The sequence below is a fragment of the Balearica regulorum genome, chromosome 1 (assembly GCF_011004875.1).
Source record: "Balearica regulorum gibbericeps isolate bBalReg1 chromosome 1, bBalReg1.pri, whole genome shotgun sequence".
NCBI lineage: Eukaryota > Metazoa > Chordata > Aves > Gruiformes > Gruidae > Balearica > Balearica regulorum.
The window spans coordinates 161,752,237-161,778,371 of NC_046184.1; the positions used below are offsets into that span (position 1 = coordinate 161,752,237).

Here is a 26,135-nt window from a genome sequence, read left to right on the forward strand (position 1 = left end):
TAACTGTACATTCCCAAGATGCATACTACAGTGCATCTTGCTAGTGCATAATGAAAGACCAATTAAAACTTAAAGAAAAATAATAGATGTATGTATTTTTTCGTTGGTTACTGTTGAGCTCTAATTTCAGAAAAGGTTAAAATTATCATTATCATAAAAAAATAAATTTTGGTGTAGTCATTTGATATTCCTATGGGCTTTCAGTTTTGATATTTTCTTTGAAATAAAAAGGGACTATACACTGTGTTGTTAAAAACAAACAAAAAACTGTCCATCCTGCCTACATGGTCATCATCCCACCCCCCAAAAAACAACAAAGAGGGGTGGCAGGTTGAGGAGGAAGAGGAGGCTTGGGTTGCACTTGTGTCTCCAAGACCAACGTGCAGGAACTGCGAGTTTAGCACAGACACATGTCTAAATAATGCAGTTCTTTATTGACCTTTCATTGCTCTGTCCTTGAATGCCTTGATTGTTAAATCCCAGTAGCCGATTAGCCTTCCCGATGGTGACCAGCAGTGGAGATAATCTATGCCAAAGCTATTGCTGGTCTTTACTCTGTACCTGTCATCACATTCCTTTGAATGCAAGGATGAGTGTCTTGCATCATACGGACTGTGTATTTACTCAGATTGATGGTATGTGTATAGGATAAAACGTGTAAAGTCTGGAGTCGCTGCTAATACTGTGGATTCCTGCTTATACATTGACCTTGGTTTTCCAGGGAAGGCTAAAGGTCTGTTCTCACTCTAGCAGTCATATGTAATCCAGCCCAATCATTTCCCTCACCCCCTTTTTTTTTTTCCTATTTACATTAGTGTGTAGAATTTTTATAACACTAGATATGCGTGTCATTCTCCACATATTAGTGTCAAGAAAACAGATATCATTACAGTAACAAACATAATTTGTGTGGGAACATAATGTAACTTTTTTACTATTATACGGTTTGTATTTACTTAGTATTAATAAGAATTGAAGATGTAACCCCTTATCTAACAAGGGAAGGATGATAAAATAATACTGAAAAATGTTATTTCATTACCTTTTTGTCATCTTCCTTTTTTTGTGTTTACCACTTCTCTGCTTTTCTTATTTTTGTTATTTCTCTTAGTTTTTATACTTCTCCATTTATATGGTAAATGTGTATAATACCTTCGTTACTGGGCTGTTCCTTCTGTTTTCTCAATGAAATGTGGAATACTGATGTTTTGAATGTAGTACTTGAAAAATAAAGCTAGTTTTCCCTTAGTGTAATTCTATCTTCTGTATTTCTTTGTCTAGAGCACGTGAGCATCCTGAGATTCCTCTTAATTTCTCTAACATTTTGAACAGATTGTGGCTGAGTGGTAGGAAGATAGCAATGTAGTTTTTCTTTTGGTATGTCTTACTGAAACCTGTAAATATAAAATTTCAATAAGATTTAAATAGGCTCTACTCCAAATTGACTTCTCTGTTTTCTTTATCAGATTATTCTTACTACATATTCAGCTACTAGAAAGCAGGACAGTTGTATGGAAGTCCAGTGATGTGCCCCCATTTGTGGTTTGAAAATATCCCCCCATTTGGTTACGGTGGACTTTGTAAAAAATTCAGAGTGAGATTCTGTTCGTCTGGGGCTCTCTGTAATATCTGTTAATATCTGGAAAGTGTTTTCCTATTTGCTTTTCTTACTGTGAAACAGGGCAAAGAAATACTCTGTTGTAAGTGAACTTTGTTCTGGGGTTTTCTCCTTTTCTCTTTGGCCCACCTTTCTATATATACTACCTCTGCTTTTGGTGCCAGTGGGGATTTTTACTATTGTTTATAGGTTTTTACCTGACTTTTTAAGCATTATTGCTACCTTTAACATCTGTAGCTCAAACTGATGATTATTTTTAAGACTTCTGAAGATCATTAACATTTTTAACACTCACAGTAGCTAGAAATCTTTTAATTCTGCTGTCAGTCATAGAGTATAACAATCCTGTTCCAAATGGTGATAAGTACAAATCTTCTAGATTGCCTTAAACTACTGATATACTATAGATAGGACAACGTGTGCTTACAAACAAAGTAGGATTTCACTGTTTGGCAAAAGAATGGGAGATTTCACTTTTGATTCAAGAGGGAAGGAGAAACTTGGAGGTAATTTGAATTACTAAGCCATATAGCTGGTGTGTCTGTGTGTGTTAAATCATTATGCATATTTATGCCCAGAACAACCATGTGGGACAAGGAATTGTCTCTAGCAAAAAAAGACTGCATCTTGTAAAAACGTGCTGCCAGGGTTATGTGTGCATCTCATGCAGAATATGAGAAAGTTTTTCTTGCTGAAGTCAATACCATGGCTTTCTGGTGAACTCTGCAGCTGATTTCAAAACTCCAGACAAGTTTGTTCTTCAAAAGGTAGAGGCTGCAGTGTGGGCAGTTTCATACAGCAAAAGATGATATTTCAGCTGGGAACTGAATGTCAAATTGTCTTTGGGAAGCTTATACTTCTTTGTGTTACATCTATGTTACAGGATAGTTTGGTATCATTTAAAAAAAAATTAGTCATTTGGATTGCACTCTTGAAACATTAAAAAGTGTTAAGAAAGGCTCTTTCAAGGGCTTGAGAGTGGCTACTCCTGCACTGTGGAAGAATAGGGCACTGAGTGATTGCTTTTTCTTCCACAATCATGTCCCTAAGTCTGTTTTCTTTCTGTTTTTCTTGTTGAGTTTTGAAATCAGTCTAATGTTTAAACAAGCAGAGCTCTCTTACTATGAAAGTCACTCATATGCTAAAATAATGGGTTTAGTTTTTAGTTCTAAAACTAAAAACACACTGGCTTTGGTACTCGATTCAGTTGTCCATCCTTATGTTAAACATAACATAATACTGATAAAATAACATAATACTGAGACAAATATTTTTTTTTATTTTTCTCACTGGTAGAAAGTCAGGATTTTGGGGTCAGACCTGTTATCAGTTACTTACTTTGGTAAGTGTATCTTTGGTGATAAATAAACTTGTGAAAAGTCTTCCTGATGGTCTTGCAGCCTATCTGTAACAAGTTATGAATGAGCATTGGCTTACCAGAGTAAATAATGTTTTTTCTCTGCCAAGGAAGTTTCTTTTTACTTCTGACACTGGTTTCTATACCTGCAGAGAATGGCTGAACTGGGTGAAACATGATGGTGGTGGTGAGAGGCTGGTGCTGATTAGTTAAAATACGGTTGCTGAAAGTGTCAGGCCAATGTTCCTGGAGCTGAGTGATCACTGAGCAGCATGTAGTGCTGAAGAATTATAAGTTAAGAGTTTCTTCAGAATAGGTGTTGTGGTTTAATGCCAGCAGGCGACTAAGCACCACGCAGCCGCTCACTCACTCCTCCCCCCCCCTGCAGCGGGATGGGGGAGAGAATCAGAAGAGTGAGAAAACTTGTGGGCTGAGATAAAGACAGTTTAATAGGTAAAGCAAAAGCCACGCATGCAAGCAAAGCAAGGCCAGGAACTCATTCCCCGCTTCCCATGGGCAGGCAGGTGTTCAGCCATCTCCAGGAAAGCAGGGCTCTGTCACGCATAAGGGTGACTTGGGAAGACAAACGCCATCACTCCGAATGTCCCCCCTTCCTCCTTCTTCCCCCCTCTTTATTATATACTGAGCATGCGGTCATATGGTATGGAATATCCCTTTGGTCAGTTGGGGTCAGCTGTCCCAGCTGTGTCCCCTCCCAACTCCTTGTGCACCCCCAGCCTACTTGCTGGTGGGGTGGTGTGAGAAGCGGAAAAGGCCTTGGCTCTGTGTAAGCACTGCTCAGCAATGACTAAAACATCCCTGTGTATCAATGCTGTTTTCAGCACAAATCTAAAACATAGCCCTGTACTAGCCGCTATGAAGAAAATTACTTTGTCCCAGTCAGAAAACTCTGTCCCAGTCAAAACCAGCATATTCTCCACCTCTTATTCCATACCGTTTACATCTTGTTCAGGTCCCACACTATCCAATACCACCTCATTAACCACCACCCCCTTTCCCATCCTTTGATATAATACACAGATATCATTCCCCTAGTCTATGGACCACCCGAGTAAAATGTCTTTAAATTGTCCACAAAATGTCCATGTCCACGACTTTGGGCTCCGTCTCCCATTGTGGTCACTTAGGCCAGGAGAGCTGGTGTGATGCATAGAGTTGCTAGGCACCAAAACCAGCTCAGGTCAGGTCACTGCTGCTCTTGCACTTCTTCTTGTAAGGCTTGTCCTCCGTTGCTTCAGGTGGTTCCTGCTATAGAAATTCCTATAACATGCAACTCAAATCCTGGGTTACAACAATTTAAAGGTATTTCCATTACAGTCTCCACCCCTGGTCCCTTTGGACCAGACCATTGGTTTTAACATTGCAGTAAACTCCTCCCCTTGCCCCTGCCATGGCTTGGACTTGTCCACAGACTGCAGTCGCTTAGGGGTGTAGCTGCTCCAAGTGGAGCCTTATCTGTGAGCCACAGTCTCTCCAGGGTACACTTGCTGCAGCATGGACTTATCCACAGCCAGTTGCTCTGAGGTGCACCTGTTCCAGCATGGCCTTCTCCATGGGCCACAGTGCCTTCAAAGACACGCCTGCTCCAGCGTGACCCACAGCTGCAGTCCCTTCAGAAGTAAACCTGCCCTGTCATGGGCTCATCCATGGCCACACACTCTGAGGTGCTCCAGTATGACCTCGTGCATAGCCACTGATGCTTAAGGTGTACCTGCTGCATCATGGACTTATCCACAGCCACAGATGCTTTGAGGTGTACCTTCTCCAGCATGGACTTGTCCTTGGGCCACAATCCCTTCAGAGCTATACCTGCTGCGGCACAGACATAACCACGGCCACAGATGCTTTGAGATGTACCTGCTCTGGTGTGGACTTATCCATGGCCACAAACACTTTGGGATATTCTGCTCCCACGTGGACTCATCCTCAGGTCACAGTCCCTTCAACTCGAGTGCGCACAGGAGTTCCAGCTGGTTCAGTCCAGCAGCACGGAAACAGCAGCGATACCCTGGCCACCTGCCAACCCAGGTACATCACCGTTGCTGTTATCATAATGTTCCCAGGCACCTCACAGTCGGATGATAAGCAGTACGGTAGTACAGCAAGCAGCGAAAGCATAAAGCAGCCACCAACAAGCACTAGATTCTACTGTACAGCAAGGCAAGCCAGCCCCATGGCAAGCACAGGAGCCTGCCAATTCATAGCTAAACAGCAATAACAGCTATAAATTTGATCCAGCACATTCCAATCAAACCTGTCGTTATCTCAAACCCTTTGAGCCCCATGTTGGGCGCCAAAAAGGACTGTCGTGGTTTAACCTCAGCCGGAAGCTAAGCACCATGCAGCCGCTTGCTCACTCCCCCCACACCAGGATGGGGGAGAGAATCAGGAGAGAAAAAGTGAGAAAACTTGTGGGTTGAGATAAAGACAGTTCAATAGGTAAAACAAAAGCTGAGCACGCAAGCAAAGCAAGACAAGGAATTCATTCCTTGCTTCCCATGAGCAGGCAGGTGTTCAGCCATCTCCAGGAAAGCAGGGCTCCATCACGTGTAAGGGTGACTTGGGAAGACAAACGCCATCACTCCGAATGTCCCCCCTTCCTCCTTCTTCCCCTAGCTTTATTATGTACTGAGCATGAAGTCATATGGTATGGAATATCCCTTTGGTCAGTTGGGGTCAGCTGTCCCGGCTGTGTCCCCTCCCAACTCCTTGTGCACCCCCAGCCTACTGGCTGGTGGGGTGGTGTGAGGAGCAGAAAAGGCCTTGGCTCTGTGTAAGCACTGCTCCGCAGTAACTAAAACATCCCTGTGTATCAACACTGTTTTCAGCACAAATCCAAAACGTAGTCTCATACTAGTTACTATGAAGAAAATTAACTCTCTCCCAGTCAAAATCAGCACAATACTAGTATTTTATAGCCCTGTCAGAGTGGCAAAGGTCTGGAGAAGTTGTGAAAAAAACCTAGAGACAGGCTAAAAAACATTTTTTGCATATCTGCTATGAAAGAGTTCACCCAGAGAAGAACAAAAGGTAGTTTTATTTCGTAGGATAGCTGATGCTGTAGTCCTTAATATTTTTCATAGTTTTCATTTAACTGGGGCAGAGGGGCTTTTGTGGAATTTACAGAAATATGAGTAGTACTTCATTCCACCTAAAAATAAATATATGAGTAGTTTATTTTAAATAGCAAGAACGAACAGTAAAATGCTTAAAAGCTTGTAATTGCTGTAAGGCTGAAGAGCTGTGTTACTGAAGAACTGATACTCTTTTTAACAGAAGAGCTCACAGTTCAAATGTACCACAAAGCTTTTAAAGTTCCTGAAAGACCCAGAACTGACTTCTGGCAAAATAATTAGACTTGGCTGAGCAGAAAAGGTCATGCAGTTGAAAGTAAGATATTCTTGGGGAGCACAGGGGGCTGCTCTGCCATTATAGCCATGAGGGACAAGAGGCCTGAGGCTGGAAAGTCCATACAGTATAAAGCCACAAACAACAACATACGGGGCAGTAGTATCTGTGGTAAGCAAAATTTTGGCAGATGTTTGGCAGAACTGGGCAAAAAAGTGCACAGAATGGATGAAAAGGTTATGATAACCTATGATAGCTCAGAGGAATTTCTCACAGGAATAGTGGCCTGTATTTTAGCAAATAAGCGAATGGACTAGACCGTTAGAACACTAAATAGTGCCAGGCAGGGTCACACCAGTTGTCTGTCCATCAAGGCCAGCGGTCCTTCACTGGCAGTAGGAGTGGGAGGTGCTATTTGGAGAGAGCATGAGAGCCTGGCTACTTTTTGCAGTCCGTTCCCTGTTTAGTACCCCAGCATTCATGGTTTTGTATTGGGGGTGTCAAAAGGCCTGTCCCTTCCCAGTCCTTTTATTATCCATTTTTTGCGTCACTTTATATCAGCTTGTAAGATCTGCCTCCTGCAGTCTAATAGCCTGAAAGCAGTGAGATATTTCTTGATTTTTTTATTTTGTTCTATGTATATGTGCCCCTTCTATCCAAAGAAGGCAATAATTACCACTGAAAGAAAAACTGCTTTTAGAAGGGTTTGAAGTGGGAGAAGACTGAAGACAAATATTGGTGAAATCAGCCTCTGCTGATAAAGTACTAAACATACGATCAAAGACCAAAGTAGGAAGTACACCATTTGTTGTAACGCTAAAGAGAAAAATACTCATTGTTGAATCAAATGTTTTGATTTCATCAGGGTCTGTGCTCAATGGGGCTGTATTGGGCTGGTGTAGTTGGGGAAAAGTTTTGGAAATGGTTCCTAAGGGATAGGAGGGGAGCAGAAATTGTCAAGCCGTTCTTTACTTTCCTTTTAAAAATACCACTCATTTGGCAGAGGAGATATAAAAGTGCCTTGTTCTGGGAATCTTGAAGCAAGTGCAAAAGCCAACAAAGTGATCACACTTACTGGTGTTATTGCTGGTGGTGGTGGTGTTAGAGTCATTGTTTACATACAAATCACAAAACTCCTGAATTAATATAATGGAAAGGGATGCTTTCCGCTACCTGAGAAGAAGAGTAACTCTGGGAAGGTTGGGTGGTGCCAGACATTTTTCTGTATTGTTTCAGGCAGGTTCTGGCAAGAGCTGTTGAGAAAACAAAGCATGTGTGTATGCATGTTCTACACTCTCACTGATTAATGCTGTTTCCTCAAGCTACCATGTAAATTTATGCTTGGCATCTGAGGTGTTCCACAGGAAGATATAACATATTTGTCATGGTACAAAGAGCACTATAGTTTATGTGAATAGTTTTTGTGTGTGTGCGAGATTTTTTTCCATGGGAAAAGAACAGTGTAAGAATATAGTCAGGGACTGTGGACATTTACAGGAGAAGATGACCAACCTAGCACTGCTGAACAACAAAATGTATTCACTTGTTATATCATTTTAATAGGGAGATCAGAATAAAGCTATGACTAACTCCTTATTAAGTGCAGGAAGAGGACCTCTCACTTTTAAATTAGATCCTCATTGTAAAGTTGTGCCTTGCTGTCCAAATCCCTGAAAACACTTTTGTGCAGGAGTGCCTAGTAGGCACAAGGTACAATAGAAGAAAAGGATTTGGGAAAATCGAATTGAAGGTCCTCCTCAAGCTTTTACTGCTTATAAATAGAAAAATACATTGTCCACAGACATTTACAAGAATGGATGTTGGCCTTGTCCTTTTTTCAGTGACAGTATTGGTTTCCATATACAGTGGGTAGGAACAGGAGCTGCATACAGAGATGCATAAATAAATGCCATAGCTTTGGCTCTGACAAAAGCTTGTGTTTTCATGGAAAATCTGTATTAGCTGGAAGTAACTTATTACCGTGGCCAAAAGGCCCTGACAACTAACTTCTGACATGAGTGGAAATCATTTATTATAAAAAGGAAAATAACCTCTATATGAGGTGGGAATGTAATGCAGAGTTTTAAAGGATGAGTATTTTGAGTGTCTGGCAGAATCACAAAGTCCAGAGCTTGATTATGGATCTGTTTCTAAAGCATCAATATCTGGAAGTCTCAGACAACACATGGACTGTGATTTTTTGAGAGCTGCTATTGGGATTGAGACCCGCATAAGACAGTTAAGCCTCTTGGCCCACGGTGCTCAGAAAGGCTATTTCTTGCCCCTGTTGTAGGGTAAGAGATTACTGATGACAGGACGCTGTTTAAATACAACAGAATGGTGGCAGTGCCAATGTATTAAAGAAAACACCCTTTTTTATTATAAGGTCACTTGTTAAAGAACAATTGGACACAGTTCGCCATGATCTCAAACAAATACTAATGGCAAAATGCATGCCAAATCAAATGAGTGAGCGTGTTAGTGGCACAGAAAACATTTGCCCGGAGGAGCTAAGTATACGCTTGCTCACTTGGAAAAACAATGATCCAGAAAGACCTTCTTACAGAGACAAGAACAAATAGAAGGTGACAACATTAAAGATGTGATTGGGAATTTTGAATATATTTCTGTGGTATGTCTGACAGCCACGTTCAGCCCATTTGCAGTGACATATGGATTTAGTCAGGTAACCTGTTGTTGACTAACTGCTAATAGCAGGATTCTGAGGAGAGGGCATCTCGCAGAAGGTAAGACAAGCTTGCTATTTTTGAAGTTTTTAGAGCAGGTAATATTTAGGTCTTACTTTTTTCTTTCAGTTGGTTTATCTGAAACTACAATTTTCATTTCTTTCCCAACTGTGCCTTTTTTTGCCCCCTTTCAGTGCTTTGGTTGTCTTGTCTTTATAGTCCAAATTTTCTCATAAATGTGCATTTTCCTAAAGCTCTATTAAGACTGACTGTGAGCTGTCATTTCTATAAAAAATTACTGTCACTGGTTACTTCAGAAAAGGACCACGCCTGAGATGTCTTTTAAATATTGGGGATATGTGCAGCATTTTTTCCTCCTGTACTCATAAGTCTTCATTGCTTTTTCTCTCGAGACAAATCTGTTCCTGACAGTTTGATGCAAGCAATAGTATAGACAGCCATATGTAATTTTTTAACCAGTTCCAAAAGAAAACTCATAAATTATATTAAAAAGGCAGCTTAAAGACAAGACTACACACCTCAACTCGGACACTTTAACTGAGTAAAATGAAGTAGAGCTGTTTATAATCCTATCTTTACAGGATTACAGTACAAAGATAAAGGATTTCTATTTGGATATTTCCTGGGTGTCTTTTGTAATTAAGGAGAAAAAAAATGCAAAAAATCTACGATGTGGTTCGATATGCTGCTCTGGATACAGCTTGGCCCGAGTGAAGTGTTTATCGCTCTGATCTGCTCATTGCAATGTCTCCTCCCCAGGGAAGCTTGTGCTCTGCTGTGCCAGTGTAACCAGCCGCCTGTGCAGTTGTGCTTTGACAGAGCTGCAGGACAGTCAGTCCAAACAGTCGAGTTTGAAAAAGCGTGTTTTTAAAAAAAAAAAAAAAAAGGGCATTCAAGGAAAAAGAAAATGTCAGAACTGGATTAGGGATTGATTGTGCATGCAGTTATTTGGCAGAACCAACGAGGAAATAACTTTATTCAGGGGGAGGGGAGGAGGAGGAAGGGTGATGCCAAACAAGTACGAACAGAGTGGGGTTTTGTAGTTTCTTGACCTGGCTTTACTTCAGACAGCACAGCCTGACTGAGAGTGCCCTAAGTTAATGCAGTTAAGGTTGCAAACCTGAAATCCAGGGTATGCAGGATATGCACTGTTGCTGTTATTAAATCAGTATGTCTTCATGGCAGTGTAGATGGGCTAATATAATCCTTGGGAATGCATATTGGATGGATGCCCCATCCCTGGCAGTGTTCAAGGCCAGGTTGGATGGGGCTTTGGGCAACCTGGTTTAGCGGAGGGTGTCCCTGCCCATGACGGGGGTTGGAACTAGATGGTTTTTAAGGTCCCTTCCAACCCAAACCATTCCATGGATCTATATTGGGGTCCAGGGAGTAGGAGTTGGGGTGGGGGCAGGGTAAGTGTGTTTGACTTCTGCTTAAATATTGGTAAAACTGGTCCTGGATCACTGCAGTTCTTGGGTGGGATTTGACTGCAGATTCAGTCATCAAAATTTAGGTATCTGCTTGTTGGGGTTTAGATGCTTACTTTGCTGTGGTCAGAGGGCATCTAGTCAATACAGTTAGCGGACTCTAGAGAAATATTCAGGCATAGGGTCACTAGGTAGCCATTTAAAGGTCAGATGAATCACTTTCTAAACTTCTAAACTAGGACAGGAGTTTCACTATGTAGGTGACGTGTAGATTCCCACGTTAAGGTTTCTGAGTCTCAAATCCCATCCCTTGGGCTCCACTCATCCATTAAAGATCCTACCAGGTCACCAGCTGCAAGTCCAGAATGGTGTGGTTCCTATGGTAGTCAGTCCTATATCATAGCTGTCAAACCCATGTGGACGACTTGGCAACACTAGGAACTTACAGACTCACAACTGCATGGTACCCCTTATGCATGAGGGATGCTGAAATACATTTTAAGATCAATTTAAAAACAAAACCAAAAAAAGCACAAAACTTTTTTTTTAATTATGGAAGAAAATGGAAGACCTCAAAGATCTCTCTCTCCTGAGCTTGTTAGAGAGAAGACAGAGGTGTTTTATAGGTACTCTCATGAGGAGATCAAGGACTCTAAGTACGCGCCGGAGCAAAGTGCCAGCATACCTGAGGGGCTCAAAATGGGGTTCTACATGAAGGCCAGGTGCTTTTGGCTTAAGAAGTACTTAAGCCAAACATGCAATACTGAGCTCAGGGTATAACTGATAGGGAAGGGCAGTGATCTATAGGATGGAAAGGTAGACATTCTTATGAGACATGTTGAACTCTACATTTTGCTTTTGCATTTCTGTCAACTTTATTAAATGACTTCAAATGGCTTACAATTTCTGGTGAGGTTTCTAACATATAAATGGTATAGTTCCTGCAACAAAGGGATAGGCTTATAGCTTGTGATCTATATATGGCTTATAGCTTGTAATTCCTATGATTTTCCAGATTTTTAAGTTTTTTTTCTTATTGTTTCTTTACCTCACATTAAATGCTTTTCTATTGTCTGGTTGTGGTACAGAAATACCTTGTTCTTCCTAGATCAAGAACTGTTTGAAATAGAAACTCCAGGAGATCACTCTCAGCACCTATAAGAATTACGAATATGTAGGTCACCAGAAGATGAAGGGAAAGCACATGTTTCGCAAGTGAATGTGCTGATCAGAGCATTCACTTCCCCAGAGGGCTATAGGAGGGTATGCTTGCTCCAGTAAGACAGGATATTTCTTGAGGAAAAACAAGCATCCACTGAACGGAGTGACTGACCAAAGCGTGAGGGAAATCTCTCAGGACTCTTCTAAGCAAGAGGATGACTCCAACAGAAATAGCACGTGCTTTTCTGTACTCAAGGGATGGAGTATGTGCAGTCTGTGAGTGGGAGATGCTTCTTTCTCTGGGGGAACTGAAGCAAATTTGAAGGTGGACATTGGACAATATGGCTCCATTTGGAACCAAATTAGATGTCTCTGTCCAGATCTATCAGTCTCGGTAGCCTGTGCATCTGTCGTGTCTTTTGTGTAAGGTGACTGTGTTTCCAATACTGTGCAAATAGCTGTAAAATGTAATTAATCAGCTCCTCTTTTTTTTTTTTTAATTTGGCTGTTGTTTTCTGCACAGTCATTACAGAAGACTTATAAAATTAAGAATATAGTAAAAGATGCTGTTTTTATAGACCATGCTTCTTTTATAGGGAATTCTTGCCTGCTTAGCCTTTTGATGCAATTTGCAATTGGAAGCTGATTCTGCTAGGTAAGGTCTAGATACCCAGTCCTGAGTGTTTCTTTCTGTGCAACCTGAATACCTAGCTCACTGCTTGTTTCCAGAGAGGAGAGCAGTCGGACTGCTCGTGTTACTGTTTTCGTCAGCCTGCTGATGATCTTGGGTCCTCCAGCTTGCATGCAGTGAAGCTACTAGAAGTTGGGGCAGTCTCCAGCTGAAGAGGTTAGTTGTCTCTTGTGAAACTCAGGAGCTAGAACCTTTGCCTTACCTCACGCAGTAACTACATGATTACAGTCTGCAAATGGTTGTGTCTGGCTTTCAGACTACTTCATTAAGAGTTAATTTATATGCAAGTTTGGTTTTCCAAAAAAACAACACACATGACTGATCCACCCTATCATAAATTTTTATAATGATAAGGTGGTGCAGGCTCATCTAAAATTCCTTCCAAAGGCGGTGCCAGATTTTTACTTTAGTCATCCTAACCATCTTTTCCTTCTCTATATTTTCACCGTAGTAATGCTTTGTTTACATTAGCTGGATCCTAATAGTTCTACTCCCACTCCCACCGGCACTTTGCAACATATTGTAGATTATCATCACTAAAATTTCAGTTTGGCTTTTTTATTTTTTATTAAGAAGCATTTATTTTCCTTGGAATTCTTTTCCTTGAAGCAGCTTTCCTCAACACTTCAGGTTTGTGGCTGATGGTACGAGGAGACAAAAGTCCTTCAGAAACTGCTTTTTTTGTGACTGCCTAGGAGCTGATGGAGGGTGAAGGGGAAGGCAGCAGGCATATAAAGCAGATTTGAGACTGAGTTGTCAGAAGGAAGGAACAGACTTCAATCTCCATTTGCCAATGAGGATGGAGGTGAGGGAGCCTTTAGAAATTAGCTAGCGTGTGGATGGCTGACAGACTTGGCGGAGACAACGAACAGTACTGGAGAAAACAGTGATCTAGACAGGAGAAAATTTGGTGGTCAGGAATCTTTATTTCTTTTCTCCTCACCCCACAATAAAAATGAAACATGCTTACAGGGTTTTGAAGAATGCCAGAGAAGTAGAAGGTAGAGAAGGGCTGATGGCAGCAGTGGTGAGGAGGCAGGGTGCTTTGTTTTGCTTTGTGCTGACATAACCGTGTGCATAATTGATCCAAGTGAAATACCGTGCACTCTCGCTGCCACCTTACCTCCTCATGATGAAATCTAGGTAAAATGTTTGCAATCTACTGTATGTATCTGGAAGGTCAAACAACACGATGCTGTCAACACCTTAACCCACAGATGAGCAGTGTAGTGGTAATGCAGCTTCCTTCAGAGCTCCTACCCCATACCTACCCTATAGCTATTTTCCTTAATAGATTTATGAGACCCTATAATGTGCTTTCAGGATCTATGAGACGCAAGGCTATTATACTGATAAATCTTCTATCGTGAGCTAAGATCTTGCCTAGAGCCGACGACTACATTGTGCTGACTCATGCAGTCGTAATGTGTAAGGTGTGCGGGTTTGCTCTTTGGTCAGGTGAGATTAAAGTTAGAGAAGCCTCAAGAGAAAAAAAAACAGATGTAGGGGAAAAGGTTGTGCTCGGGTTTGGCTTTGGCGGGGGGGGTGGTGGTGGGGTGGGTGCGGGCGGTTACCAGAAGCGCAAGAGGAACCATAATGTTTCATGGGCATTTCCACTGAAAGCATTTGAAAATGCAGGTATCTCTCTGGTATCCGACCTTAGCTGACACGTTGCTTAACTTTGCCAACTCGATACATAGATAAAAGGGACGGAAGCCTTTTTGCTGTAAGACACATTCTCGGGACCCAGTGGTCACTAATGCGCTTTTGGCATCCAAAAATCAGGCAGCCACAAAATTCAGCTGAAATCTACTGGTGCGTTGTACGTGATGATGATGACGGAGGCTCCTCCATAAAACGGAGGCCTTTTAGAAAATATTGTCATTTCAAAGGAACTTGTTAATGAAAATAATACAGGAATTTAGTGTGAGCCAGAATTTCAGTTGTCTGGGTTTTGTACAGAATTACTTTCTTTTTGTACGGGGTTTTTTTTTCCGCTCCTTTTTTAAGGAGCAAATGGGCACACCCTGATTTCAGTATGCCAGGACTCCTGCCATACATACATATATACACACACAGAGCTGGTGTTCTGAAAGAAATTTGTATGCAGATAATGCTTTTCATAGTGTATTCAAACTGACAGTTTGATGTGAAAGATGTGAAGTAGCTTGCAGGAAATGGGAGATTTAATTCAGAAAGTTGGGCCAGGATCCACTATCCTAAGCAACAAAGCTTCATTCCACATTATATCTAGTTTTCTAAGAGTAAATTCAGGTTTAGCCTAGCCGTCTCGTACTCTGAAGTAAACTTGGTAAAACGAGCCTCTTGCAAGACACTTCTTGTAATGTTTAACATTTTCTTCTTATTTGTAACGTTTCCAAATGCAATCCTTTGGGAAGGGAAAGCTCACTTTCTCTGGTACTGCGTTTTCTTTCTAAATGGGACAAAGTTGGTTTTAGGGAACGGTTATGAGCCTGTGTTAAAAGTCACTTTTTTAACTGTCAAGTCTTTCAACCAAAAGTCAGTCTTTCAACTGTTTCTTTTTACCTGGACTGAAGAAACTTATCCCTGATTCAACAGATAGCCTGGATCCATTAAAGATTAGTTGTCTGTTTCTTTAATTATCTATTACGTTGTTACAGCAGTCACAGAATAGTCCACAGAGAAAGACACTAATGTTCAGTCAACCAGTTTTGTAAAGACATTTCTTAAAGAACAAATAATGCAGAGGAAAACTCTAAACTGCACAATCAGTCAAATCAGGTATTACTGTAAATTCTTCAAGTTGCTTAAAAATAGATGTTGCTCATATGTTATACAATGTATCTACTCTTAAATTTGGTGGTTATGTTAAATATTTAAGTGTTTCAGTAGTGTTAAATAGTTTTGTACTTGTTCTAAATTAAATTCTTCTGGCAAAGAGTTTTTTATTTTGTTTCTATTGTGTTGCAGACTCTCCTACAGATTTTTGGTGTGGTGGCTGTGGCTGTGGCAGTGATTCCTTGGATACTCATCCCCTTAATTCCACTATTTATTCTTTTCATTTTTCTTCGACGATATTTTTTAGACACTTCAAGAGATATTAAACGTCTAGAATCCACAAGTATGTAGTTTGGCGAGACTTAATGTTAGTTTGAACCCTGCTTATTATTATGTGAAACACTAGTATTTTGTAGACAATCCATCAAAGATTTCTTTCTTTTGCTATGCAAATAACTTCCTTATTGCCTAGGTTCCCAACTAGTGAATTACATGCTTAACTCCTGTTTTGCGTAATGATAAACCTTAGGTATGTCAGTTTAACTATCTGTAAGTAAAGCTAGTTAAGAACATGCTAAGTTGCTGGTCTTTGAGGCCTTGCATGCACATACTAATGGAGTTTCTGACCTAATCTGACTCCTGTGCCTGACTTTAGCTTAACTATGATATGAAATGTTAAGCATTATGAATAACAAACATGGGTGCCTCATGTCATTAATAAAGCTCAAAAAATTTCTACAGTGACAGCTATTGTTAAAAATGTAAGACATTTTTGTATAAATTAATCTGCCTGGCTGTCTGACTGATTCTAATTGAGTAAGCAGGCTTTGGTTAAAGATATTGCATATTTATTCTAAAAGGATACAGTACAGTAACTTGTATGTTTAAATATAAAGTAGTAGGCTTAAAGATTAGTGTGGTTAAAAAAGAATTAAATGTTGTCCTTCAGCTATTACTAAGTTACTCTCATTTCCCTTTGTAGCTCGAAGTCCAGTGTTCTCCCACTTGTCGTCATCTCTCCAGGGACTTTGGACTATTCGGGCTTTGAAAGCGGAGGAAAGATTTCAAAAATTATTTGATGCACACCAAGACCTCCACTCAGGTTTGTGATGAATTGACGTGAAAAATTAAATACTTTGCTCTGTAGGAGGGAAATATCTCATGCCCTCAGTGACATGTATATAATGTACATTAAAATCAGTAGGAGCTTTGCGTTTGTCTCTTTAGGGTAAAATTTCTCTATTAGAACAAAACATTATTATCTATCTAGATTTTGAGAGTTTACTTTGGGCTGTAATATATTTTGAGATACCCACACATACATTTTAACAATGTCCAAGATAAACATTTTAAAGTATGTCTGATAAGAATATTTAAAGAATAATTTTTGACTTTTACCTGGATTCCATCTTTAACAAGAGGCAGGGGGGGAACAAGCTAATATTATGAAGCATTTAATATTAATTAGTGTGCAAGGGGTGAACACAGATGATTAATATAAATCATCTTGGAAAAGTTTCATAAATCTCACTTCTTTTTTACTTTGAGCAGCTTTCAGGGCTCAAATCTAATATATGGCATGACCAAAAGGTATAAAATATTAGTATTCTGCAAGCGTAAGTCATATAATTCAGGTTTGCGCTGTGATTCTTTACCTTCTGTCAATTCAGTGTTCTCCATTACAATGTTTTTAAAGATGCAGCAGAATGCAAGTTTGCAATTTCGTCTTTGTTAGGTAAGATCTTGAATTTCTGCTGTCATAAGGCATAGGAGTATATTCTATGGCTTTTTTGTAATTTATAGACTTCTAAGGTTTCAGACCAGACCAGTTGATCTTTTCTGAAGTACAGTTTAGCACAGGCTGTAGAATTGTGCACACTGACCTCCATGTTGAGCCCCAGTAACTTGTGACTGGGGAAACATATTTTCAAGGGAGGCACCTCTAGCTTTGAATTTCTTAAATTTTTCAAGTTGCTAGTTTTCTGACCAAATCAATTTTACAGGAGGTGATAGCGAGGGAACACAAAATTGTTTTTTAAGCTTTGTATTGAAAGATATCTTTAGTCGATAAACTGCATATAAAATTTTCGCTGTACAAAGAGGACCATGACCTTTAAAAGAAATATTTTCTTGTATTTTAAGGTCAGATCTAAGGAACATAAACATACTATTTTCTGGTCGATTTTATGCATCTCTCTAACAAAACTGTCAGTAACACCTCTCCTGCAGTTCAGGAACCGGCTTTTGAGATCAAGCTTCAGTGCTTATAGTTGCACTCTTGTGTACCTACACGCTTCATCTTGGTGTCTTTCCCACCAGAGTATGTGGGGTATACCAGCTTGCTTCGTGTGTGTGTGGTTTTTGGTCCTCGGAAGGAATATGAGCCAGAAGTGTGCCTGGGCAGCAGAGAAGGCCAGCAACATCTGGGCTGTATTAACAGGAGCACAGCCAGTGGAAGGAGGGAAGTGATTATCCCCCTCAGCACTTGTTAGCCCATATCTGGAATACTGTATACAGTTTTGGACCCCAGATGCAGGAAACACTCTAACAAACTGGAGTGAGTTCAGTGGAGGGGCTACTGAGATGGTCAGGGAACTAACAGGAGAGATCTCCTTGTGCAGAGAGGCTGAGGAAACCAGGCTTGTTCAACTCACAGAAAAGAGGGCTTACAGAGGATTTAATAGCTGCCTTCCAGTACCTGCAAAGACATTACCAAAACGATAGTCAGGCTCTTCACAGTGGTACATGGTGGGAGGAGCAAGAAAATGGGTATAAGTTGTAGCAAGAAAGATTTAACCTGGCTATAAGGAAAAACTCTTTCACTATGAGGATGGTCAAGCAGAGGAATAAGTTGCCCAGAGACGTTGTGCAGGCTCCATCCATGTTGATTTTCAAGACTCAAACTGCATAAAGCATAGAGCAACATGGTCTGACCTCAGAGCTGATGCTGCTTGGAGCAGGAGGTTGAACTGGAGACCTCCTAATGTTGCTTCCACCTGGAATGATTCTTTGATACTAAGTGTGTGCAAACAGCCAATAGAAGAGGATACCTTTCATACTAGCTCACAAAGTTGGAGTCCTGGGTTCTTAAGTCTCCCAGAGAGTTTTAAATTCTTTCCTGCATTGCAGAAGGCTGACCCAACCAGCAATGGTTTTGTTTACCACTTTTGGCCTCTCTATTTAGGCCTGAGCCTCAAACCCTCTTTCAGGGATGCCTATGAATTTGATATTAAATAATCTTTAGATAAAAAACATCTAAAAGGCATGCTGAGGTTTGACCAAACCAAGTTTCCTTCCTGCCAGTGCAACATCTCTATAAGCAAGCTCATGAGTCATCAGAAGTTGCACCATGATTAGTCTTTTTTAGTCCCCACAACTGCCATATTCCTTCCTGCATGCGCAGTGACCCCGGTTACATAGGGAGATTGAAGAATGACCCATCTCAAGCTGGCAGTTTAGTGCACCTTCCTGGATAAGGGGATCAATGGAGCAAAACCTTGGAACTGAAAAATCTGCAACCCCAGTGTCCCATTTTCTGGTCTTACAAGTACACTGTTGCACCAAAAATGATGGTAGCTTCACTAGGAAGCTGCCATAGGCTGTTTCCAGGGACACTTGGCTCCTGGGTTTCAGAGAGGTGCCTACTTTATCATGGCGAATTCAATTTCTGGAACTAGGCTCGTGACTTGATGCAGTGCTCTCTTCTGCATACGTCGTTCCATGTGCCTAGGTGTATGACTGTCCATTAGACCATATCAAATACCTTGTTTCATGAAACCAGCTGCTAAATGCGTGGTCAGGCATATACAGTTAGAGTTGATGTAAATGGGACTAAGAGGTTACCAGCTCTGGACCTTGTCTGACTGCCTCTTGTCATAGAATCATGGAGTGGTTTGGGTTGGAAAGGACCTTAAAGATCATCTAGTTCCAGCCCCCCTGCCATAGGCAGGGACACCCTCCATTAGACCACGTCGCCCAAAGCCCCATCCAACCTGGCTTTGAACACTGCCAGGGAGGGGCCATCTACAACCTCCCTGGGCAACCTGTTTGTCCTTACTTTTTCCCTCTGCTGCTATCCAGAAGTTGCATGGAGTTCTGTTGGCTGAATTGTTGATTTGATCACTCCGTAATCTGGCTATTGAAAATGATCTGGCTTAAAACCAGACTTGCCTCCTCCCTTTTTTTATAAAAGGCAGAATTTTTTCAGTCTGAATCTTTCCCAGCACTGGGCTAAGGAATGTTGAAGCACTTGAAACAGCACTGATCTTTAGCATGGAGTAATAACAAGCAATGCAGAAAGGGTTGGAATAGTAACCTTCTGCTGTGACTTGGTAGCAGCTGGAACAATTCATCTGACTGCAGCCTAAGCAATAAATAATGCCATACTTTGTTATGGCTACTTGACGTCTGGTTTTGGCCCTGAATTCAAACGCTTTGCCTTCTGTATTGCAATATCTTTTCCTGCCATCTCCTGTATCTTGTCCTGTAGCAGATCTATCTGGAATGGAATTTAGCACCAAATTGTGGACACCTGGATGTGAGTGCCCAGTGGAGATATCCACCTGTGAGCTTCCCCGAAAGTACATACATGCCTTCAGTCAACTGAGTAGCTCTGTAGCAACACTGGCTGTATTGAGTAGCGCTTATGGGAGCTTAACCAGCTGCAGCTGCCTTCTAAAGTCTTGGCTCTGACATTTGTGTGGTGATATCTTCTAGCTAAAAGCCTGTACACTGTAGTCCAGCTACAGCAAATATAGTTGTACTTCTGCTTTTCATGTAAGAGTCCCAAGTCCACTAGAGCTAAAAAAAAAGACTTCTATTTTAAATAAATGGACCATGCTTCAGGCCTTGACTATTTTTCTTGCTATCACCGTATGTTATACTCACTGTGGTTGCTATTGTGGTTGCTATTAGTGTGAAAAGTAGGTTAGACCATTTCAGGAAAACCAGACAATATTCTTATCATCAGTCTGTACAGACGTGCACTTGAAGATGGCAATGTTTGGTTTTTTAATTGACTTATAATATTAACATGAATTAATTTACTAATAATTATTCAGCTTAGTTTTCTAATAATCCACTGTTTTTATGTCTTTGTGAAATACACTTTAGAGGCCTGGTTTCTATTTTTGACAACCTCGAGATGGTTTGCTGTGCGTCTGGATGCCATCTGTGCCATTTTTGTTATAGTGGTAGCTTTTGGTTCCCTGCTTCTCGCCAAGAGTAAGTACAAATGTTAGAAAAAGTTCAACCAGTAATTACCATGTATAGTAATGTCTAATTCTTTTTCATAGATTGCTGTTTCTAATTGTTTAAGAACTGTAATTAAGTTAAATGTTTCTTTCTAGATCATGATCTTTTCCTCAGTCTAGGGCATTGGGGCTGTTTCTGCTTTCCTGCAAATCCTGGAGGCAGTTCAGACTTCTTCCCGTCTTAGGCACACAGCTACCCTCATTCCCAAATGCGCAAACAGACTTGCAGATCTGTAGTTTTCCTTTTGAGATTCTGGCTTTCAGAACAATAACAACAAATAAATCATCTTCTTTTTCCCTAAATCTGCCTTTCTTTTTTGGGCCTACAGGGCTTTGCTTTTCATGCTGAAACACCCACAGAGTTGCTTCTTAACAACTTTTTTCCTTTCTACACATGGTACAGTAGGCCAAAAGGCAAGCTGAAATTCCTAGGGATACTCTTCTAATATCTTGGATCAGCAGGATAGGCCAGTTCCAGAAAGAAAATCACCTCGTAATAACACATTTTATGTTCACTGTCACTCAGGAACTGTCATTAGTGTATGCATCATCCAGGATGTAATTGGGTTAGATATACTAGAATGAGATAGTCATCTAAAATATGAAGGAAGAAGTAATTATCTTGGACATGAAAATTAGTGCTAATTTGCTATTTTTGTTTCTTTTCTTTTTCCTTTTGGATAAGTTCTGTATATGCATGTGTGTCTTAAAATTTGAACGCTCTGTGCTGCCCAACACTGAAAATTTTGAGCTAGGTTTGATGTTATTAGAATGCAAAAAGACAAGTCAAAACAATGGTCCTGAATCTTTCCTTGCCTCTGGATAAGGAGTAGCTCTCTTGAAGTCAATAGAGCTGTGCTAGGATAAAGTTCAAGTAAGTCAGAGGACAATCATGCTTAATATTGGGGCAGCCACAATTCATTTAATTTGTGAGAGTAGACCCTCTGAACACAATAAATGCTTATATAAACAGGGGAAGAAATACTCTGTCCTGTTATTTTATCTGATCACTCACAAAAGTACAAAGTTGATGTAAACATTCGTAACTTACTTTGAAATCATTTCATGCTCAGTTTTTGCTTAGGTTTAGGGGCTGATCTAATTCCCTAAAAAAAGGGAAAAGTTACTAATGCTCAACCAGATAGGGATGACCCTAACAAGCTACGTAAATATGGTCTTGAGACTGAACCTCAGTTTTTAGATAAAATGCCAGGCCAAAGAGAACTGGGATTATCTTTACAAATATACAGACAATTTCCAAAATGTACCAAAAAAATGCAGCAAGTAGCTATTCTGCCTGGAGCTACTCATTGCACAGATGGCAAGTATGGTGTAACCATACAAAATTTTGGCTGTGATGCTTCCATCATGTAAGTAACCTCATGAAAGTGAAGTTAACTAGGATTTTGTGTAATTACCAGTGTGCCTATGTGATTCTCTTTTTCCTTTGTTCTGCAGCTTTGAACGCGGGGCAGGTTGGTTTGGCGCTATCCTATGCAATCACCCTCATGGGAACATTCCAGTGGGGTGTTAGACAAAGTGCTGAAGTTGAAAACCTGGTAACGTTTATTTCTTCCTTTTCACCTCTTGGTTCCTTTACGTGGTTGTGACATGAGGCCTTAAGGATGGGATTCTTCTTAATTAACTTAGGACATTAACACCTTAGCAAGCGATTGAGGCACTACGTACAGTTCATAAATAAAAATAGCCTCTTCTAGGGTATAATTTGTCTGACTGATTTGGAATGTCTGTTGAATTGAATTGTGCCCGATGACTGTCCCTCTCCATTCATAGTAAGGGAGGCTTTATAATCTCCCTTTACAGCAGAAAGGAGACTGTCTAGTTACAGTGTAGACAATTGCATTGCAACTTGCTAAAATTACAAGAAAGTAATCCCTAAGATTTTTTTATATTATTTTTTTAGATTTTGGATTTTTCATTTATCATTATTTATCGTTGCATTTTAAAATTCTATTTATATTCCTCATGGCATTTTTTAGGGTCCTGTTAATTTGTTGTAAAGGCTTACATCTTCTTAATTTGTTGTAAGTTAACAAATATTTGAAAGTATTTGTTTATATTCAGCTGAGAGAATTGTGTTTTTTCCAAAATACGTAAAGTAAAATGCCTTCTACCGATTTATAATATTTACTAGCATGTTCTAGTTTGCCTATTTACTTTCTCAAGTTAATATATAAGAAAAAGACTATAAAAAGAACATACTGAGCATAAACCTGGTTTTTGTTTTGTTGTGTTGACATCTGAAGGTTGCTTGTAATTATGATTTGCTGACCATACTTTTGTGAAAGTTACAAAGCCATGTTTAATAACAGATAAAATTAATAAGAATGTTAGATTTATATTTTTTTGTCTAGCACTTTGCTTCTTGAGAGCATTTTTCAGACATGAATAAACTAGTAGTGACAGTCTTTGGTTAGAAATGGGAAGAAAGCTTTCAGGTTTTTTCATACCAGTTGGGAAGTTTTGGAAGTGTCAATCTGTGGAACTCTCTTATGTAGTATGTTAATCTCTTGGAGGCTGTGATTCAGAAATACTTTGGAGGAAAAAGGCTTGCCATTCACTAAGGTGGCTTTGATGTGGAATGCTGATCATTTTATGGAGCTGTGATTAGCATCAACTTCTTTGACAGGTGGACATCCACCAAAAATTCCTTGTTATTAAAGGCTGACTACATTTGGAGGAGGCAAGAACATTTCCTCTCTATTCTACTCTGTCATTCTTTCTTTATATGCTTTTCCTTGGAGCTTATTTTGTAATGTGGAAAGCGTAGGTGGCAGTGAGGTCAGAGAACTTGGTGCCTGGTGACGTCTGCCCTTAAAGCCACTCCAGGCAGCATAAGCCTACTGGCTATCTTTATGATTATTTTTTTTCAGAATCCATCTGTGAGTGGATACCATCAAATACAGTTAATTGTATTGAGAAGATGTATGGGTGAGCATGCACACCAGAGCCTAAACAGAACTCTTCTTATTTGCCCAAGGGGAAGAAAGTGCCTCAATAGCTCAACTTGTGTTTCTCTTCCTTCCTGTAAGATTAGAGGCATCAGCAAATATTGCAGTTTCTTTCATATCTGACATAAAATACATAGGAAAAGAAGTTTTATTGCATATAAGTCACTAGTAATATGGTGACAGCTATCTTGGATTGTGGAGCTGCTTGTGACAAAGATATTTAAAAGATTTGCTAGAGGTGAGCGCAGCGGTTATGATGAGGACAAAAAAAAGGAATGATGAAGCCAGTAACTTGATGCTAGTAACTATTGTACGTCTGCCTGTAGCTCATAGGGCAGTTTAATTTCTAGCTTTGTCTTCCCAATGCACAATGAAATGGTGTCACCTTAGCCAAGACTGACAACTCTCATAGTTTAAATTTCTTAATACTTATGCACGTATTTAGATTTGTAATTAATCCCACTGGTTAGAAAAGAATGCTTGTGTATGGATTTATGTATCATGATAGCTTCAGGTCTGTAGTAGGACATGAGATGCATTCTTTTCACTTTTTCAGTTCTATGAAGTAAGCATAGGATGGTACCAAATACACTTATTTGTGCTTAAAAGAAAAACTCTGAAATAGTTTCCATTGAATCTTTATAGTAAAAGACACACACACTTACACACACACACACACATATATGCATGCAATATTTGCAATATACATCAATTTCAGCTTACTGCATGTACATGTCTTCTTTCCTCCCCTTAGATGATATCAGTAGAAAGAGTAATGGAATACACAGAACTTGAAAAAGAAGCTCCTTGGGAGACCAACAAGCATCCACCACCTGAATGGCCAAGCCAAGGAATGATAGCATTTGAAAATGTTAACTTCACTTACAGTCTAGATGGACCTCTGGTGTTAAGACATTTGTCTGTTTTAATTAAACCAAAAGAAAAGGTATGTATCTGGCTGTCTTTGGCCGTTCACAGAAGTGAAGGTGATAAGTTGACAGGAAGCTGTGCCATAAAAATACATTATAAAATACATGGATTTTAGGAAAGTAGTGAGTGTTCTTTTAAAAAATAACCCTTAATCATATTTAATAACAAAAGTTGGAGCCTATTTATTTCCTGTAAGTGTTGCATAAATGTGTGTGGGAGCATGCCATTTCTGTCTGTCTAAACAAAGGGTTAAACATATTTGATAGTTTTGTGATAAAATTTGAGTTTCATCAGTGATGAAAGTGGCAGACTAAGTGCAAGATGTTTGTTCACATCTAAAGCAAATGGAGCTGCATTAGGAAACTGGGGAATCAATAGAGGGAACATGAATGGAATGAAAGACCTTCTGTCAACAGACAAGGTGAGCAGAGACATTCCTTGAAAATAAGGAATGTACATGCTCTTGCACAGAGCCCCGAATGGAAGAGAGAAGAAAGAAATACAAATCAGTTGCATAACTTTAGAATTGGGGATTTTATTTCAGTTCCTTTCGGCTACCAATCCAATTAACTATTGCCATTAATTAGATTGGTAGCTAAAAGAAACACAGAAATAAAACTCTTCCTCCTCTGCAAATTTGACTCTTCCTTCCCAATTTTGACACTATCCCAACTGAAAGAGTGCTGCAGGGAAAGTCTCCCCCACAGACAAAATTAAATTAGAGCCCTGCAGTGTTAATTCATGCTTTGCTACATTTCAAATGCACGTGTAGTTTTTTGATTAGGATATCTTCCCTAGGAGGCTGGTTCAACTCTCTACAATCATTGCCCTGGCCTCATTTGTAACATGCTTTTCCATTCAGTCCCAAATCTGTTTCGTTCCTCAAGTGGACCTTTTTAATAACATGCATGTTAGAAGAATTCAACCCAACTTTGCTGCATGGAGATGATCTCATGGAATTAGGTATGGGCGAGTTAAAAATGGTGTTTAAGAAGAAGAGCAAAAGGGCTGTTTATACACTCTCTACTTTTCTTGCCCATGGGCCATCTCTCTAGCTGTTATATGTCACTCCAGCCTAATAGCAGACAAGAAGATTTACATTTCTTAGTGTGAGAGAGAAATAAAATAAAATAAAATACGGAAGCAAGAGGCATCAGCAGTGTATGACTCAGTCCTTGGTGGGGGCAGGAGGGGGAGGGATGACTGGGGGTATTTATTTTTGCTGAGTGGTTATGCTGTGGTTTTGTCATCCTGAAGTGAATTTGCCCAGCTTGAAACTATTGCCAAGAACTTTGTGTTTGTTTTCTGTGATGTTTTGCACAATCCTGCAGTAGACTGCCACTGTGTAAATCTCCCAAGCGTCTGCACTCCTTATATGGGTTTTAATTATGGAGAAGCCTCTGTTTAGAACCAGGTTTCCAGATAGCCTGCCCGTGCAGCTGTCAGTGAGAACTCTTACGCCTGTTCATACCCCTGGCTCGTAGAGACTTCTGGTGGCTGCAGTGGTACTGGCAGGATGAATGATTTTAAATTTCTGCCGTGCTTGTAGTTTTTCTTGTAGCCACCCCAGTGCCCGGTTTGGGAAGCTGTAGGTATAGTAAGGATGGAGGAGGTATGCTCACGTAAGGAGCTCTGCCAGCAGCTGCCCATGATAAACCTCTTCAGCTACTATAGCTGCAGCAGGAGAAGGTTAGTTAGCATATGCAGCCTTGGGTTTTAAACACCACTATCTTTGTTGTAGGGTGCTTATGAATGCTTATTGACTAATATATCGTTAAGTGCACCTTGTCCTGACAGATCCTAAATCTGAGAGTATGGCTACATGAAAAAGTTAGGAGGGTGAGGGTCTAGATTTACGGCATGGCAGCTGTTCACATAAATGCTCTCACA

General features: G+C 40.2%; 1 protein-coding gene across 1 annotated transcript in view; it reads left to right on the forward strand.

Moving 5' to 3' along the window:
* Positions 1-26,135, forward strand: part of ABCC4 (ATP binding cassette subfamily C member 4 (PEL blood group)) — a 153,985-nt gene that overhangs the window by 94,028 nt on the left and 33,822 nt on the right. The window contains 5 exon segments of the mRNA XM_075741447.1: positions 15,284-15,434; positions 16,074-16,193; positions 20,204-20,314; positions 21,802-21,902; positions 24,070-24,261. Of these exon segments, the coding sequence (XP_075597562.1) occupies positions 15,284-15,434; positions 16,074-16,193; positions 20,204-20,314; positions 21,802-21,902; positions 24,070-24,261 (675 nt within the window).